The 18682-nt window shown below is 49.2% G+C and overlaps 1 protein-coding gene across 2 annotated transcripts in view; it reads right to left on the bottom strand.

Annotated features, from left to right (window-relative positions):
• Positions 1-18682, bottom strand: part of BRPF3 (bromodomain and PHD finger containing 3) — a 589697-nt gene that overhangs the window by 22132 nt on the left and 548883 nt on the right. For both annotated transcript variants that reach the window (XM_086923268.1, XM_086923269.1), the window contains exon 11: positions 297-394. In XM_086923268.1, coding sequence (XP_086779394.1) covers positions 297-394 — 98 coding nt within the window. The remainder of the gene's footprint in view (positions 1-296; positions 395-18682) is intronic.

Genomic DNA, 18682 nt, shown 5'->3' with positions numbered 1-18682 from the left:
AAACTAAGCAGAGAAAAGGTGAAGGGAATAGTAAGTAAGAGTGTAATGTTGTGTGAATAAAACATTTAGGAAATGAACAACTGAGTGGACATAAATATACATGCAAAATGATCAAATTTGAGGACTAAATTATTAGAAATATATATATTTTTCTAATAATTTACTCCTCAAATGTGGTCTTTTTGCATGTATATTTATGTCCACTCAGTTATTCATTTCCTAAATGTTTTATTCACACAACAGTACCTCCCAAGTATGGCAGCCTGGAAAAAAATAGAAAGACTGGGAATGCTTACCAAAGCAGGATATGAAGGGTATCCTCGACACTTTGCCCAAACAAGTTCCAAGGGTTCTAGTTCAATACCCCTCTCAAACGGCATCAAAAGGTTTCTTCCTGAAAGACACAAAGAAAGACTTAAAGAAATAGATTAGAAACATCACCACAATCTCTAGGTACTGTTGGAACATCCAGTGCTACACCATTGACCTGCATTGTCAATAAATCCCCACTGAAATGTCACATACTACCACGTGTATGGACTCTCATAACCCACCATTAAATTCATGTACTGTCGATAAAAAATCCTAACCATTTTCCACACCCTCTATACCCATGTGTCACCAGCATACACCATGGTCTCCAAGAAACATAAAACATCACATTATGTTTTTTAGACACCAACAGTGTCACTGTTAACCCCCAGGTCACCCTTGGAATCCCCCACAATAATCCTCAAGTGCCACAAAAGACTTCCCCTCTCCCCACCCTCATACAAAGGCTTTAACAGAGAACTACACTTCTATGAAAATCCATAACCCACACTGTCACACACCAATCAAAAGACAAAGTTTCCTCCAGACAGAAAACCTATTATAAAGAAATTGGTAACCTGCAGTGTTTGTAAAAGAAAATTCGAGACCATAACAAAGGTTTGCATCTGGTAGCAGCAGTTTTGGATTGGCCCGCTGGGCACTCTGGCACTGCAATATGAGCTGGCTTGAACGAACCAGTGTTTAGGTCGGTCCTTTTGGTAACGTGGGCTGTGAAGAAATTTAAAAAGGAGGGGAATCACAATTTCTTTTTGAGCTCAGGGTCTGTTGGCACCCAAGAAACTCTACTAAACTCAGGCATTTCCGAAAACTAGATACCCAGGGGAGACCAGGATGGTGTGGCTTGCATCAATCCCACTACGTTTTCTTACCCATAATGATATGGGAACCTCAAACTTTGGCTAAAATCACATATTTTCCTCAATTTTCTGTCAGGGAAGCTTCCAGAATCTGTGGCTGTGCACTAAATTACAATCACCCACTGATCTCTCACTTCTAATAATAACGGTACCCCACTAATGGCTCCAAAACGCAATATGGAGACATCAAATTTTCCTTATCAAAATTGACCTACTTTCATGGGTGTTGGTAGCTGGATATTTGGGCCAGAGCTCAGCCACCATCAAGGGAAACCAACCAAAGGAAGACATTTTTTAAAAATTCAACACTCAGGCAAGTCCAGGGTGGTGAGACTTGCGTGAATCCCAAAACGTTTTCTTACCCACAATGCCATGTAAACATCAAACATCGGTTAAAATTTAGGCCTGGGCGTTAAATTCCGTTCCGTTCACGGAACTTGGGTAAGTTCGCGTTCCGCGGAGAACGCAGAATTGCCCAAAATTCTGCGTTCCGCGGGTTTGCAGAATTTTTTGCTTGTTCGCGTTCTCAAAATGCGCGTTTGCAAGATATTTCCACCCAAGCTCGCAAACAGCGTTCGCGAACAGGGAAAAAGCATTGCGAACCATCAATTCCACGTGTTCGCGGAATATCCGCGTACTCACGGAGATTTTTTACCATTTCCTGGAGCTTTGCGTAGCGCGACTAAGCAAATTCCGCCACCCCTATTAAAATTGCACATCTTCGTCATATTTCTGAGGGGATAAAATCCGACATTTGCAGGTTCCACAAAATTCCTACCACCCTCCGTTTCCACACTGCTCCCTATAAAAACGGTACCCTACTTATGTAGCTTGGCCTAGTGCCTGTGACAGAAACCGGTCAAGTCAGCCAATCTGCGAAGTCGAGATAATCTTCGCATCATCCCAGGCCTGACTATTGCCTTGGTAGACCGTCTTGCAGTAGACACATGTGCAGTCTTTTGTGCAGCATGATTGATATGCATGAAACCAACACCCCAGCAGTTTCACTGCTATCCTCACCGTAAGAGGACATGGTGTCTGAAAGTGAGGTAGCAGTCTGGGTAGTACCATCACCCTTCCTTAGTTGGGGGAGGCTTTTACTGTGACTGAATTGAACACAGCCTACAGAAAAAGCTGGCTCTCCTGTGGTACGAGTAATGGCTTTTAGAACTGGCTGTGAATACTAACTTGTGCAATAGGGTCACTGTTGTCTGAGCATGTGCTAGGCACTGCTCTTGGCTGCTGCTCCTTATTAGTCAATCATCCAGGTAAGGAAACACTTTAATGGCTTTTCTCCACAGATGTGCAGTGATCTCGATAGACATTCGGTAAATACCCTTGGGTTTGTTGTGAACCTGAAGGGAAGAACTTTCAACTGGAAGTGTTGTCCACTCACCAGAGAGCACAGGTATTGGTGAATGCAAGACGGATGGGGATGTTGAAGTAGCATCCTTCAGGTTAAGGATCCCTATGTGCTCCCCTTTGCACAGCAGTGGAATCATGCTCTGCAGGATGGTTATTTTGGAAGGTTCCAACAGGGTGTAACTCTCGAGAGGCTTGCGATCTCGCGCAGTCCACAGGGTTCTAGCCTTTTTGGGTATGAAGAAGTACAGGGGGTTGAATTGTGTGGGGGCATTGGCTTGATTGCATCTTTCATAAGAAGGGCCTTATTTTCTCCTGCAGCACTGCAAGATGGTCTTGATACAATGCACAGCAAGGAGTTGGTATGTTTGGTGGTTGTTGGTGGGACTGAAAGCAGTACTCTTGGCGTACTACCTTGAGAACTATTGGTCTAGGGTATTTTCTCCCACTGACAAAAGAATAATTGCAACCTTCCGCAGACAGGTATTGTGTGATTGGGGAATGAGAGGCAAAACATTGCTTTGAAGTGGAGGCAACCCAGCTGCAGCCACCTTAACCTTTCCCTCAATTGTTACCAAGGTAGTCACCTCTTACAAAGGCCTTGGACAACTGGCTTTCTAGAAGGGTGGTTGCTGCTGGTATGCATCTGAAACCGGTCCTAGGATGCTTGTTTCCATGACAGGGAGGACCTGGCCTGGCAGTTCAGTCTGGACGGTTCTCTTTGGGTGCAGGGTCAAGACAGATTTGCATATGGTTGGGTCCAAACTGGAATGGCATGGTGAGCAAAAAAACGATGGATTTAGGTCCAGATCTCTGTAATGGGGTGAATGTATGACATTGTTCTGCATTCTGTCCATTAATTGTTCTTTTTGCTATCCATTTAATAAACAAGGCTGATGACTTTTCTCCCCCTCCTTATGAAAAGTAGCTTTAGGCATTGGTGTCTATAGGGTCCCCATGGCTTTAGGTGATTCCGTGTCCTTTTTTATTTTTTTCAAGAATGTTATCTAACTGGGGTCAAATCTTCTCCATCGAAGGGAACATTAATGAGGTGGTGTTGAACCTCTGGGCTGTACCTGGACACCCTAAGCAATGCATCGCAACAGAGAAGGATGCTAGTATTCATCTTCTGTGATGTGGTATCTACTGACTCAAGAGCACAGCAAATGTTTCCACTGACAAACATTTCCTTCCACTCCCTCTTGCGAACGGGTTCTGGGAGGTGCTATTGAAACCTTCAAATCTACCCAAGACCACAGAGTGACATGTAAGAATTGTAAAGATTTTTTTAATTTGTACAAAGTCTTTTGTTTATTTTCATAACCTTTAAGGAAGTGGTGTAAGTGACATCACTTCATGGCTTGAGAAAGTGTCTCATGCCAAAATACGTTGCACCAATTTCCCTTAAATTATTTTGATACCTTGCAAGGAGTAAAATGAGCCCCAGATCGTCCAAATCGGCCCAACAGGGTCCAAGGTATGCCCTTTTAAAGTTTGGAGTCCTTTGATCTTTCCTCAGCAGGAGAGCGTGGAGCTCCACTGCCATTCTATCGGATTCCCCCAGGGTGGGCCAGGGGAGAGCTGCTGTGCTAACGTGTTACGTTGGGAGAGGAGGCGTGCATGTGTCTCCCCTCCCCATGCTTCCATCTCACACAGGGACCCCATCCCCCGGGCTGACATATGGTAAAGGGGCCTGGGACCCCATTTTCGGGCCCCCGTGTTCTTTCTGAGGTGGGGGCGTTGCGCTTCCCAGAGAGTAAGGACAGAGGAGGGCCACTGCCTTGCCCGCGTGGCCCGCTCTCCCTGCTCCCTCTGCTTGTGGGGAGAGGGAGGCGACAGCGGATGGCTGCCGTTTGCCAGCGGCAAACCGCTATACCTTATGCCGGCTCCTGCGGCAGCATGCGGGGGTGCTGCTGGGGCAGGGAGCTGGCGAGGACATCCGGGGCTTGGCTCCGCGAGCTGCCCTCCACCAGAGACCACTGCTGAGGTGCCCGGTGGGATGGGCACCTCCACTAGACCCAGAGGAACCCATTCCTAAAGCCCCTGCGGCTCTCCCAGATCAGAGGGAGAGCTGATACTATGTTGTTAATTGCACTGTTGAATCCAGCCCCATAATCAGTGGCGGTGCGTCCATTGGGGGCGTTGGGGCGTTGCCCCACTAGCCATGGACGCGACCGCACGGCACTGCCAACATTATTAAAGTTAAAGTATGCTTTTAAATAAATCTGAGCAGCGCGCACACTTAAACTGCGCACTACCGGCCCCGGCGGGAAAAGCCCGACAGAATCGGGCAACGCATTAGGAAGTGGGCCGTGCGGGGCGGGGCTGCGGCAGAGAGTGGCAGGCACACAGTGCGCACAGGCAGAATAGAGAGAGAGAAGCAGGGTACATACTGCGCATGTGAAAGCCAGGAGTACTCACTACTTAGACTGGTTCGCGCATGCGTAGTGTGGTAGAAACCCCCCCCTCCCTCCCTCCTCAGCGACAAAGGCAGGGACTCGGGGCCCCAGTCTCAATATGGGCAGAATCGTATCCTGCTCGTAGCCAATCCTGGCGCAGTGGCGCTGTTAACACTGCACCAGGATTGGCTGCTGCAGCAGGATGGTGCCGCGCGTGGGTGTTGGGTTGCATTGATGATTACCGCACTGCATGGCCAATCACCTATCATGGCTATATGGCATGCCCTAAGCTAGGATTGGCAGAGAGCAAGGGGCTGTAGGCGCCAACGGGCCCGGGGCGACGAAGACCTGCTCAGGAAGGATTTTAAAATTTTATTTTACCCTGTGCGACACCCCCCCCCCCACCTACATCCCCCCCCCGCCCCCCCGCGAGCAGCGACTGCGAGGATCCCGTAAATGGTTTTAAGATGACATTTCCAGGCCAGGCCCCTGACACCCATGCCACGTTTTTGAATGAGACGGGCAGTTAGCAGCAAAACATCGCAGTCGCTGGCTAGTCCACACCTTGTTGAAGCAAACCCTTCACTCAGGTTTTCGTCGAGGCAGAGCGCTTTATACCACAAACGACAAACAAGTGTCACTTTGTTGCACTGAGTGCATATTACACGGACAGCCTATTAATGAAAATTTCCTTCGAAAAGCTAAGCAACACTTAAGTGACTTGGGCCACCAAGCAAATTCTGACCTGATTAGAGTGTGCAGGTGGCGGTGCTGTGGCTGCGTATTATTACGGCGTGTTGGCTTACAAGGTCTGTCGTTGCACTTTATGTTTTAAATAAAACACTGTGGCTTTCACTGCAAACTTATTTGCAGAGCAGCTGAGACTTTGATGATAATAGAATTGCTTTGCTGTTGTGGTGCAATGCCGACGTCTGTGCTCCGACCATTACAGGTCCCTGTTAAAACCGTCCATGACTAATTGTGAGTAGTTTGCCACCAGACAGATCCCGTTATGTGAGGAATGTTGCTGGAAGAGTTGTAGATGAGGGACCAGTTCTAGGCACTTGAGGAACAGGGAGGTGCTGCTGGATCGGGTGAGAAGTGCGGAGTAGTCTCTGGGTGTCGGGAAATGAAAGGAGCTATTAGGATATTGTTTGGATGCTCAGGGCTTCGGCGTGCAGAGTGCATCTTGCGTGTGTCTCTTTTGTTTCGGATCAGTCTCCCTCGTCGCATTTGGTTAAATGTTCATTCTGGTGGAATACAACTACTGTACAAATAGGCAAAAGTGGAGACAAGGCGCTGGTGTCAAATTCCATCTATTTTGGAAGGGGAAACGTTATGTCACCATTCTGTCCTGTGCGCAAAAGGCTGCTTTATTGGGAGCAAGCTGTGACGTTGAGCTTTTTGCTCTGCAGTTTTGAACAACAAGGTCAGTACTGAGTCAGTCGAATGTAAATTAGTAAATATTTAGTAAAGCATGGTTTTTACGTCATGTCCATCTTGTGAAGGTCTATCCCCGGCTCTCACTCTGCATCCTGGTTTCACACACAGATAATCAAGCTGGGTTATTGTAGAAACTGCTTCTGGGATCATGGCTTCATGGTTAGTGAAGAGCTATTGACTGGAACAAGCCAGTACCCAGGCGTTTACTGTAAAAGAAATGAAACCTGAGAGCCCAGGCCGGCGACCACATGTGGCAATCTGTACGTTATGTGAGCTGGGGTAGGCCTCTTTCAGGCCATCTGAGAAACGACGGACTCTTATTATTAAGAGTGGGCAAAAATGTCAAATTGATTTGAATACTCGTCCTTCCGCAGTGTAAAACCAGTATTTTTGCAAAAATGACGCCTGGTATCTGCTTAAGGCTTGGTCAATGAGCGTTTGTACGAAAAGAATATCCTTACCTTAGATGCAAGACGGCTGTAATGCCAGAAACCGGTCCTGGGAAGCTTGATTCCGGTCCAGGGAAGACATGGCTTGGCAGTTCGGGCTGGACTGTTCCCATGAGGCACAGGGTCAGACTGATTTGCATATGGCCATGTCTGAACTGGGGTGGCGGAGTGAGCTAAAGAACGGTGATGGATTAAACCCAGATCAGTTGACTGGGGGTGAGTGTTTGTATTGTCAACGCTTCGTCCATCACCACCTTTGGTTTTTCTATATAATACAAAGGCCATTTTTATATATCCTTGTGTGCAGTCTCTTTTTGTGGTTTGCCTAGTGTGTCACTGGTATGTGTGTGTGTTGGGCAAACGCTTTATACAACGCCTCTGGGATAAGCGTGATTGCTCTGCCAAGCTCTTAGGTATGTAACTCCCTTACCCTGACTGCAGTGTTGGGTTCTGCCTGGCTTAGGTGTATACTCTAGCCAACCAGAAACAATATTTCTAACATTCCTGTTTACCCTTTTTTAATATCTTGCTTTAAATCATTGATTTCTTTTTCCAATTTATCAAGATCAATCTGGTCATATTTAATTAAGATCTCAAATTTGTGTTAGGAGCATGTCATGCGGTTGTTTCCCCATTCCTGGCCTTTTCATGCAGACACATCATTATGGTTAGGCATCAAAACAAATTGTTATGCCTCAGTGACCTTGTTGACCTCTAGATACCTTTCTAAAGATGTAATTTCCACCACTTGTTAATTTCATTTTTAATCTTAATCTTTTTCAATTGTTTTATTTTTTTAATAACAAGCTCGAGCTTTTGTTGTGAGTTACCAATGCTGCAACACGTGTATCTCTTTGTGACAGCACTTCTTCATCAAATAAATCATTGACTGCCTGTGATCTCTCCCTCTGTGTGTTTTCCAATTTACTGTACTGTATAGCAGATATTCAGGCATTGACTCAATTGTCACTTTATAGTCATGTCAGATTGTTGAATGTATGCACTTTCATACACAATCCAAAGTGACACTTAATTCACAAAGATATACATTTATTCTAAGATTCTTCCTAGTCCGGGGATGCTTTCTGGCAACTTTGCTCCAGGACTTGAACAAGGACATGCCTCTCTGTTCCTTTTCGTCTGGTGTCAGGCGGCTGCAGCAGTGTAAATTCTATCTCTGCAGAGACAGTTCCAAAATTACTAAAACGCTCAGCCAACTGTGTGGTGCCTGCTTCTTAGGTAAACCACTCCTGCCACATCTCAATTACGAACTGAGTGACACTCTTGAGTCAATCAGTTCACCAATTTTAATGACTCCTGGTGCAACAAACAAAACAACCAGCTCTTTTCACCTGGAAGAATATTATGCTCATTCAGATGTAACTTAAAGAGTAAATCTTGAGGACAAAACTGGGGTGAATCATCTGGAACACTTTGTCCTATGGAATGCAGTGTATGGTTTAGAGGCGTCTAGGAGAAAGAATCATCAAGCTGCAGGAGTCCATGGGCTTGAAGGGCCAAGCATTAATCCAAAGAAACATGGTTCAAATTTTACAAGGGACCAGACTAGAAGGAACAGATTCATAAGATCTCCTAAGAAATCAGAGGAAAATTTCTGAGGACGTTTCAGATGGATGTCTGAGTCACCAAGATGTCTAAAAAAGACCTGGTATCAATCTGATATTCTATGGAAAGGCTAAAAAATGGACCCTCAACCTCTTGCTCCTAGACTATCTTCTTTTGCAGGACTTTCTGATAGTGGCTATGGCATCATGTTTTTTGATGAGAGGCTGGGGTGGGGAGAGGATCCATCATCAGGGACCTGGCACTCTACTTGCGCAATGGTAGGTAAGGGTACACAATTCCTCCCTACACCATGGATAGGGGGGGCTTCCTCTGTGGAAGGCAGAAATATTTCCTCTGAAGAAGAAGAAGTAACAACCCTTTATTATCACAAAGGCGAAATACAACTCTGGCCATTTCCGTCCATCCGCCTTACGCGTTTCAGAGCAAACGTGCTCTTTCACCAGAGGCAGTTTTTAAAAGGCATCATCGTTTCTGGATTTCTCCACAGTTCCTTGCATTGCATTGATTTATAGGCTTCAGGTGTGCCTTTTCCGGTTAATCCGGTAACTTCATTTGCATACATGCTGGGACTCGTGGTATTTCACATCCTGCTCTTTCCCTTCGGTGGTTGTGTGCTTTTTAAAACATGGCATGGACCAATTATCACCCTACAGTGGGCCCCAGAGTTGCACTTCTGCCTTGAAATGAAGAGCCAGCTGCGCCTTCCATTCCCAAAATTTTCGGAAATAAGGGCCCCATTCTGCTTTCACTGGGGTGGTGCGATCTCCAAAGGCTTGGACGTGCCGTTCGTAAATCTTCCAAAATGCCCATGCATTAAGAGGCGCACTCCTCCAGCCGATGCTATGTTTTGTTATGCTATGCTATGTTTTGTTGTGTTTTGTTATGCAATGCCCTGCTTTGTTGTTGTGTCTTTTTTTTTGTTTTGCATTCCTATGCTTTGTTTTGTTATGGTATGCTATGTTTTGCTAACCTATGCTTTTTTGTTATGCTATGCTGTGTTTTGTTATGCTATGCTATGCTATGTTTTGGTATGCTCTGCTTGTGAGTGTCTGTGAGGGTGTGAGGGTGAGTGAGGGTGAGGGGGTGTGAGGGAGAGGGTGTGAGGGTGAGGGTGTGTGAGGGGTTGTGAGGGGGTGTTAGGGAGATGGTGTGTGAGGGTGAGAGGGTGTGTGAAGGTGAAAGGGTGGGTGAGGGTGTCCGAGGGTGAGGGTGAGGGTGTGTGGGGGTGTGAGGGTGAGGGTGTGTGAGAGTGAGGGGTGTGAGGGGTGGGGGGTGTGAGGGTGAGGGTGTGTGAGGGTGAGGGTGTGTGAGGGTGAGTGAGGGTGAGGTGAGTGAGGGTGAGGGGGTGTGAGGGTGAGGGGGTGTGTGAGGGTGAGGGTGTGTGTGAGGGTGAGGGTGTGTGTGAGGGTGAGGCGGTGTGTGAGGGTGTGGGGGTGTGAGGGTGTGTGAGGGGGAGGGTGTGGGGTTGTGAGGGGGAAGGTGTGGGGTTGCGAGGGGGTGTGAGGGTGAGAGGGTATAAGGGGGAGAGGGTGTGAGGGTGAGGGTGACGGGGTGAGGGTGATGAGGATGAGGGTGTGTGAGGGTGAGGGGGTGTGACGGTGAGGGTGTGATCGAGGGTGAGGGGATGTGAGGGTGAAGGGGGTGAGGGTGAGGGGGCATGAGGGTGAGAGGGTGGGTGAGAGGTTGTGTGAGGGTGAGGTTGTGTAAGGGTGAGGGTGTGTGAGGGTGAGGGTGTGTGAGGGTGAGGGTGTGTGTGAGGATGAGGGGGTGTGTGAGGATGAGGGTGTGTGTGAGGGTGTGGGGGTGTGTGAGGGGGTGTGAGGGTGTGGGGGTGTGTGAAGGTGAAAGGGTGGGTGAGGGTGTCCGAGGGTGAGGGTGTGTGGGGGTGAGGGTGTGTGAGGGTGAGGGTGTGTGAGGGTGAGGGGGGTGAGGGTGAGGGTGTGAGGGAGGGTGAGGGGATGTGAGGGTGAAGGGGGGTGAGGGGGCGTGAGGGTGAGAGGTTGTGTGAGGGTGAGGTTGTGTAAGGGTGAGGGTGTGTGTGAGGGTGAGGGTGTGTGTGAGGATGAGGGTGTGTGTGTGTGAGGATGAGGGGGTGTGTGGGGGTGTGAGGCTGAGGGTGGGTGAGGGTCTGTGAGGGGGAGGGTGTGGGGTTGTGAGGGTGGGGGGTGAGGTTGTGAGCGTGAGGGGGTGTGAGGGTGACGGGGTGAGGGTGACAAGGTTGAGGGTGTGTGAGGGTGAGCGGGTGTGAGGGTGAGGGGGTGTGAGGGTGTGAGGGTGAGTGAGGGTGTGTGAGGGTGGGTGTGAGGGTGTGTGAGGGTGTGTAAGAGTGAGAGGGTGTGAGTCTGTGAGGGTGAGGTGTGAGGGTGAGGATCCGAAGTAAATGGTGGCAGGGCAGACATCATAAGACAGAGAGAAACACAAATGTTAAGATAACAGTGCTTGAAGGGGCTGTTCATACTGAAGCAGGACCAATACAGATGTGCATATGGCTGCGGAGAACGTTTAATTAGAAAAATAAAATGGTGTGTTTAACATGGATGCTCGAAATTTTAGCTTGATTTTTCCTGGCAAGAAGCATATTTGCTAGTTTTACTACAAGATTGTAACTGAAATCCTGCATATGTTTAATTCTGCATGTGTTTAAAGTGCCACTGATGAAATGCGTTCAAAGACACCACCTTCTTTGACCTTCAAAAGGCGACTTTCTAATTCAGTCTCCTGTGTTTGGGGGAACAAAAGACAAACATCCCCACCTCTTAGCTAGAGAGGTCAGCATTTGGCCTCTGGGCTGCAAAGTGTTGAAAGCGTTGCTATAAAGCTTCGCCATTAGTCTAAGCGGTTATCCTGAACTTCACATGCATTTCCAGAAGCTGTTTATTTTTTACAACTGGCAACGCCACACATCTGGGCAAGCTAACCCGACCCCATTCCTCCCTAGTGCACGCAGGAAAAAAAGCAAAACTTCCCCTAAGCCAAGCACACAGTATGGTACAAAACGCGAAAATTTGTTTTACACTGGCTCCATCACCACAAACAATAAGAAAGACGGTATGCCTGCCCCTCTTCGAAGCAATGGTCCATCCCCCTTGCCTGGCACCAGTTTGGCAACATCAAGGACTCCTCCCAACAGAATTCTCACTTGATATGCAAAGTACAGTCAGTGCTGCAGCGTGCAGGCTAGATGGGATTTAACTGTGTCCAGCATCCGTATCCAATTCAAAATATGTTATATATTTTTGGGACGTGTTCTGAGAAATGTTGGCATGCAGGATTCCAACGTAGAATCTTCTGATATAATTGTTTGAGCTTTCTTCTACACAAAGGAAACTGAAAGTGATGGAATAAACATAATCTGGTCCTTATAAGCAACTGTTAGCTAAATACCTATAAAAGAATTATTTTTTTTTGATCGAGCCACCATGCCCAATCAAATTGGGTATGGTTGCTTTAAAAGCTGGGTATTCTGGCAGGGAGATAACTTGACCAAAAGCTGGCAGCCTTGTACAAACTCTTTTGAAGGGATGGAGTAGTTTCTGTCCTGTAACTCCAGTTCGGTAGTAGGGGTATTTTCAGTTCTTTTTTCCGGCTCCTGCTAACAGGACCCTGGCATTCAGCTCTCCCTTTTTCAAGGGTTTATTGGATCTTTTGTGCACTTTTTGGACAAAAGTGTTTCCAGTTGTTATATCTTGGTGTTTCCCTTCACTCCTGTGTCTTTGTTCAGGCTTTTTAGGGCTCTAAAATGCTTGCTCTTTTCGACAAGTGCCCAGCATTTGGAAGGAAGAAGTCCAAGACTGATCCACATGACGTCTGCATTATCGGTCTCCCTGAAGCACATGTCCCTGAAGACTGTGACATCTGCCAGAATCTTTCAGCAAGGACCCTGAGGGAAAGGCTGAAGATTAGGCTTCAAGGCCTGGAGGAGAGACGACTGCAAGCTGCAGGTGGGTCTGGGCAGGCTGGGAAGGTTCCCTCTGCCTCTGCTGAGCTCCCCAGAGGCAGGAAGACCAGCAAACGGTCCCGGTCTCCGTCGGCGTCGATTGCATCGAGAGGGATGACGACGGTGTGTTCCCCATCTCCCCGGGGCTCCGGGTCGAGAAGGATCGACGTCGAAGGGCCTGGGTAGGCCGCCGTCGAGACCACCGTCGACGGCGTCTTCGTCGACGTCAGCATCGAGCTATCGGCGTCGAAGAAGGGGCGACAGGCATCGGTGCTCGCCGTTGAGGCGACACCGCCGGTCGCCGTCGAGAAGACGGTCGGCGCCGAGGGGATCCTTGACGTCAAGGACCTCAAGAAAGCGGTCGGCGTCAAGGAGGAGTCGACACTCATCGTCGGAGACTGAACTTTCGACGTCACGGAGGTGGCGTTGAGGAAGAAGCGATCGACGCCACGGAGGCGGCGTTCGACGCCGGAAAAGCGACGCTCAGCGTCGAGAAAGAAGAGGTCGGCGTCTCGGAGTTGTTCCAACTCTCCTAAGCGGCGCAGAAGGAGTTCTGGCGCCAGAAGCCACGCTGGGTCTGGTGGAGGGCGCCGGAGACGGCGATCACCTACTGGAGGGGCTGGTTCGCAGTCCCCTCCCCCGAAGTCGCCCCCTTCTCCTGTACCAAAGGAGGATCCTCCCATCAACCTTCCGCTTCCACCACTTCCGCCCTCAGGACAACCACCACCACTGCATGGGCCCGCTCCTCGGTCGGAGATACCTCCTGTTCCTCCGCGAAGGTCGGTGCCACTGCCCCCACTTCCTACACCGCCTAAGGGGACGCCTAGACCGAAACCTCAGGATAGGCCACGGAAGACGCCTCCACGGAAACCTGCGGAACGCCCACGAACTGGGAGGTCGCACTCTCGTTCCAGGAGGAGGGAACGATCGCACAACAGGTCATCCACGCGGTCGAGACGATGCCACAGGAGGCGGCGGTCTCATTTCCATACGAGGTCCTCAGGGACCAGGGACTACTCTCCGACTTTGTTGGGGTCACCGGAGACAAGGGTGTCACCGGTTGACGATCTGGTGGCTTTTCACGATGTCCTGTTAAGAGGTGCAGCAAAATTGGGCATCTCGTTGACGGTGCCCACGCCCAAGACATCGGTAATCTTCGAGACACTGCACCAGAAACATCTGTCTCACCTTTATTGCCACTGGTACCGGGCCTGGAGGATCCGGCCATGGACCTTTTTCTCACCCTGGCGGTGACTAAGGCGGCCCCCTCAAAACTACAGAAAAAATACCGGGCTCCCGATTCTGATCCGGCTTTTCTAAGAGTGGAACCCCCTCCAGACTCGGTGACAGTGACGGCGGCTCGTAAACAGCATGCCACCACTCCGTCATCCACAGTCCCTCCAGATAAAGAGTCTAGATGGCTGGATTTGGCTGGGACGAAGGTGTGTGGGACGTCGGCGACCTCCATGAAGGCTGCGAGTACCACGGCCTTGTTGGGACGCTATGACCGTGTCCTCTGGGAATCCCTCCAGCAGTTTGCGGAACACCTGCCTCGTGAGAAGAGAGAAGATTTCCAGGAGGTGTTAAATGAGGGGATGTTGGTGGCGAATCAGGTCATCAGCACTGCAGCCGATTCTTCCCTCTTGGCGGAGCATGGCTTCTGCCATGGGATTAACCAGCGACGACACGCCTGGCTCCGTCTCACGTCACTAAAACCTGACGCACAACAAAGGGTTGCCAATCTACCATTCTCTGGCGAAACCCTATTTGGGAAACATGCGGATGACGAAATGGCCCGCATGAAGGCGGAGGCCGAAACACTCACGGCTGTGGGTCTGGAAAAGCCCAAGGAGACAAAGAAATCGTACTGCCCGTTCCAGAGACGGTTCGGTGGACAGGGCGGAGGGGGTGGCCAAGCTTCTGGACAGCAGCAGCAACAACAGCAGCAGTTCCGAAGCCCGTTCCAGAAGCACCAGAAAGGCAGAGGTGGCCAACAGTCGGCACCAGCGACCAAAGGCCCGGCCGGGTCTAGGCCCTGAGCGCTTACTTCCCCTGCATCCGTTACCCACTCCGGTGGGGGGAAGCGTTCAATTTTTTCTTGCAGAGTGGAGAAAAATTACTCAGGACAAGTGGCTGCTGAATATTGTTTGCAATGGATACAGTCTTCGGTTCACCAGCCCGCCTCCAGCAATTCCGCCGGTCAGCTCGCAGTTTCAGCTGCGCGAGCTCCAGGCGGAGGCCGATATCCTGTTAAGGAAAAGGGCGATAGAAGACGTACCTCTGTCTCAGAGAGGAAGAGGTCTGTACTCCCGGTTCTTCCTGGTTTGCAAGAAGGACAAGAACGAGTTCAGGCCCATTCTGGACTTGCGACAGGCAAACAAGTGGATTCGCAGAGAGAAGTTTCACATGCTGTCGTTGCATCAGATTTATCCTCAGTTGCAACAGGGAGACTGGCTATGTGCTACAGACCTACAGGATGCGTACTTCCATGTGCCAATTGCACACAAACACAGGAAGTTCCAGCGATTCCAAGTCGGCGCCAATCATTATCAATACACAGTACTCCCATTCGGACTAAAGTCTGCGCCGAGAACATTCTCGAAGTGCATGGCGGTGGTAGCAGCACACCTGAGGAAGAACAAGGTGTTCGTCTACCCGTACCTGGACGATTGGTTGATTAAGGCCTCCTCCTTCTCGGCAGCTTGAGCACACTTCAAGAAGACATGCGTTCTCTTGAACAAGCTGGGGTTGCACATCAACATGTCCAAGTCTGTCCCGATTCTGGTCCAATGCATACAGTACTTGGGAGCCTCCATCAATACGCTGTCAGCAAGCGTGTCTCCTTCGGAGGAGCGACGATTATCACTCCTTCGGAAGGGTCAGGCTCTTATGACCACTCCATCTACAACAGTGAGGACGGTGTCTTCTCTACTGGGATTGATGGCCTCTTGCATCTTCCTAACGACACACGCACGACTGCACATGAGACCGTTGCAAGAGTGCTTGGAGGACCAGTGGGATCAGAGGAAAGGATCTAAGTACGACAAGATACGACTGTCTCTGCATGCTCTTCAGTCTCTGAAGTGGTGGTGTTCAGAGGAGATTCTCCTCAGAGGGGTTCCATTCCACAAGGACATTCCCACGCAGACTGTCGTGATGGATGCTTCTCTCCAAGGTTGGTGGGCGCACTCCAGAGACTTACAGATTCAAGGAACGTGGCCCCCGATGGAGGCCACGTATCACATCAATTTCCTGGAACTCAGAGCTGTTCACTTGGCACTGAAGGCTTTTCATCTGTCCTTTCAGACCAACTCTCTGCTTGTACAGACGGACAATACTACCACGATGTATTACCTCAACAAGCAGGGGGGCTCGAGATCACGCACTCTGTCGCAGGAGGCGCAGGCGATCTGGCACTGGCTTCTGGCCAGAGGACTGACGATAACGGCTACCCATCTGCCAGATGTGCAGAATGTTCAGGCGGACGCACTGAGCAGACTGATTCAGGAAAACCACGAACGGGTCATAAACGACGAAGTACTAGGAGAAGTCTTCGCAAGGTGGGGGACTCCAGACGTAGATCTGTTCGCCACCGCCGAAATCAGCAAATGCCGAGACTTCGCCTCCAGGTACTACCAGCAGGGGACGCTGGGGAATGCGCTATGGATCAACTGGTCGAACAGCTTTCTGTACGCTTTTCCACCCATTCCCCTGATTCCAGCGGTACTCATCAAGCTGGCCCGGTCCAGGGCGCGGATGATACTCATTGCTCCGGAATGGCCCAGGCAGTGGTGGTTCACAGACCTGCTTCACCGGTCTCTCCTTCCTCAAATACGGCTGCCGTGCAGGCCGGACCTTTACACGAAGTTCGGGGGGCAGATGTTGCACCCCAACCTCTCGTCTTTGAGTTTGGCGGCATGGCTCCTGAGATAATGCAATATGGCCATTTGAATCTGCCCGAAGATTGCATGGACATACTGAAGGAGTCTAAGAGACCTTCCACTCGGACTTCCTATGCTTACAAGTGGAAGAGGTTCTGTATCTGGTGCAAGTCCAAGAACTATGACCCGACGACGTGCAAGGAAGACGTCATCCTTCCTTACCTTCTACATTTGGCGCAGTCTGGCCTTAATGTTCATTCTATTAAGGTTCATCTCGCTGCATTGACTGCCTACAGGAAATGCCCTTCACAGACTTCCTTCTTCCAGATCCCTGTGATCAAAGGTTTTTTTGGAAGGCTCACAGAAAGTGTTCCCTCCTGTTCAGCTTCCTTCGCCTTCATGGGAGTTGAACGTGGTGCTGTCCGGATTGATGAAGGAGCCTTATGAACCTTTTCATAAGGCTTCGTTGCAGCGCCTGTCCTGGAAGGCGGCGTTCCTCGTGGTCATTACATCGGCCCGCAGGGTGAGGGACATTCAGGCGTTGTGTTGCCAAGAACCTTATACTGTATTTCATGCTGCTACGGTTGTTATGCATACTCTCCATATATTTCGTCCAAAGGTTATGTCTGATTTCCATGGTAACCAGACTATAACTTTACCTACGTTTTTTTTCGGAATCCTTCATCTCCAGCGGAAAGGTCTCTGCATTCCCTGGATGTTAGGAGGGTGTTGAAATTTTATCTGGATAAAACCAAAGATATTCGTAGGTCAGACCAATTGTTTATAAATTATGGATCGGTCTGGACGGGTCTTGCTACCTCTAAGCAGTCCATCTCTAGGTGGATTGTGTCCTGCATACAGTTGTGTTACCAAAAAGCTAATAAGACCTTAGGGGGTAAACCTAAGGCTCATTCCACCAGGGGCAAAGCGGCCACGACTGCTTTGCTCCGTAACGTTCCAATTGCAGAAATCTGCAAGGCGGCCACTTGGAAGTCGGTCCATACCTTTGCTAAGCATTACTGCCTGGACACTGACGCCAGGGCAGACGCTCAGGTTGGGCAGGCTTCGCTGCGAAATTTGTTCGCACAGTAGTGGTGTTAATTTTCTTCTCTCCACCGCCGCTTTGGTGTGGGGATGGGCTTGCCATTCTATTCACTAGATTATGACTATACACAGAGATACCCTACTACAGAAGGAGTAGTTTCTGTCCTATAACTCCAGTTCTGTAGTAGGGGTATCTCTGTTATAGTCATAAGCGCCCGCCCTCCTCCCAGGTGGAGAAAGATATTCATGTAAGGAATGCTACAGGTCTGGCGTGTTACGCCTTCAAAAAAAACTGAAAGTAAAAGGGACCTGCTGTGCATTCTGGGATACTGGGAGAAGTTCTGGAAAGTTCTCTTAAAGGCACAGTATTCTATTTAAGTCACATAATGGCAGCCTATGGGGCTTGTCTGTCCATGCCTTCCTCTCTATCATTCCAGAGGCTTTTACTGGTAGAGGCAAGTTTCTCTATGGAGGAAACTGGGCAGGCTGTGCTGTGTGTGTGGTTTTTTTGGTGGAATTTCTAGTTGAAGTACTGGACAATGTAGCCTGTGGATATAGGCTGCATTATTTGTCTTTAAATTCTCTCTTAAGTGTCTTTGCAGTTCTGCATTTTTTGACAACTTAAGAGATTATTTTTGATTGCCGGGGTCCACGCACATGGGCGGGACTATTCACTACATTATGACTATACACAGAAATCCCCTACTACAGAACTGAGTACAGTTGGTAAAGGTTCCCTACTAAGGAACATATCTCAAAAAGCAGACCCAGTCTGTATCCAGTCAGAGCTCAAATTGCACATCCAGTAAATCCAAGGTTCATCAATGTGTTTTTTCACATTTGGTCTATTTACTTTGTGAATGTAAATAACAATAAAGTATAATTTCAAACTGTGAATACATGCCTGCCTTTCTCACTGTTTCACTTCAGAACTATGCGATTGTATACATTTAATGGAGCCTGTGGTTGTCAGTCAAAGGGTGATTTGTAGAGGGTAATTTGAAAGTCCCCAAGGCTGCCCCTGTCCCCCAGAAATGTTGTGTTTCTTACACTCCCGATGTAGAGCTGTCTCACGCCGCGGGTGGTGGGATTTAAAGTCCCCTGCTAAATGTTAGAAGGTGCGCCTTGGTTTTGCGGTATTAGCAAATTGGCAGCAGGTGCTAACCTAGCGGTTATTGTAAAGTCACGGGCGGACCGTGCTATGAAAAGGTTTCATTAAAAACATACATACTCGCCATGTCTCCCTGTGTCAGCAGGGACAAGCGGGTTGATTCTCTTCTCGGCTGCTTGTTCGTGACTTTGGTTACGATCAATGCCAGCAATATACCTAGTGGGTTCCTGTGTCTCTGGCACACTGCAGTGTCTGCTTCGAGTCTGGCCGGGTGCACGC

The sequence above is a fragment of the Lissotriton vulgaris genome, chromosome 5, assembly GCF_964263255.1.
Source record: "Lissotriton vulgaris chromosome 5, aLisVul1.2, whole genome shotgun sequence".
NCBI lineage: Eukaryota > Metazoa > Chordata > Amphibia > Caudata > Salamandridae > Lissotriton > Lissotriton vulgaris.
Note: the sequence above shows the minus strand (reverse complement) of the source record. Positions and strands in the feature narration are given on the sequence as shown.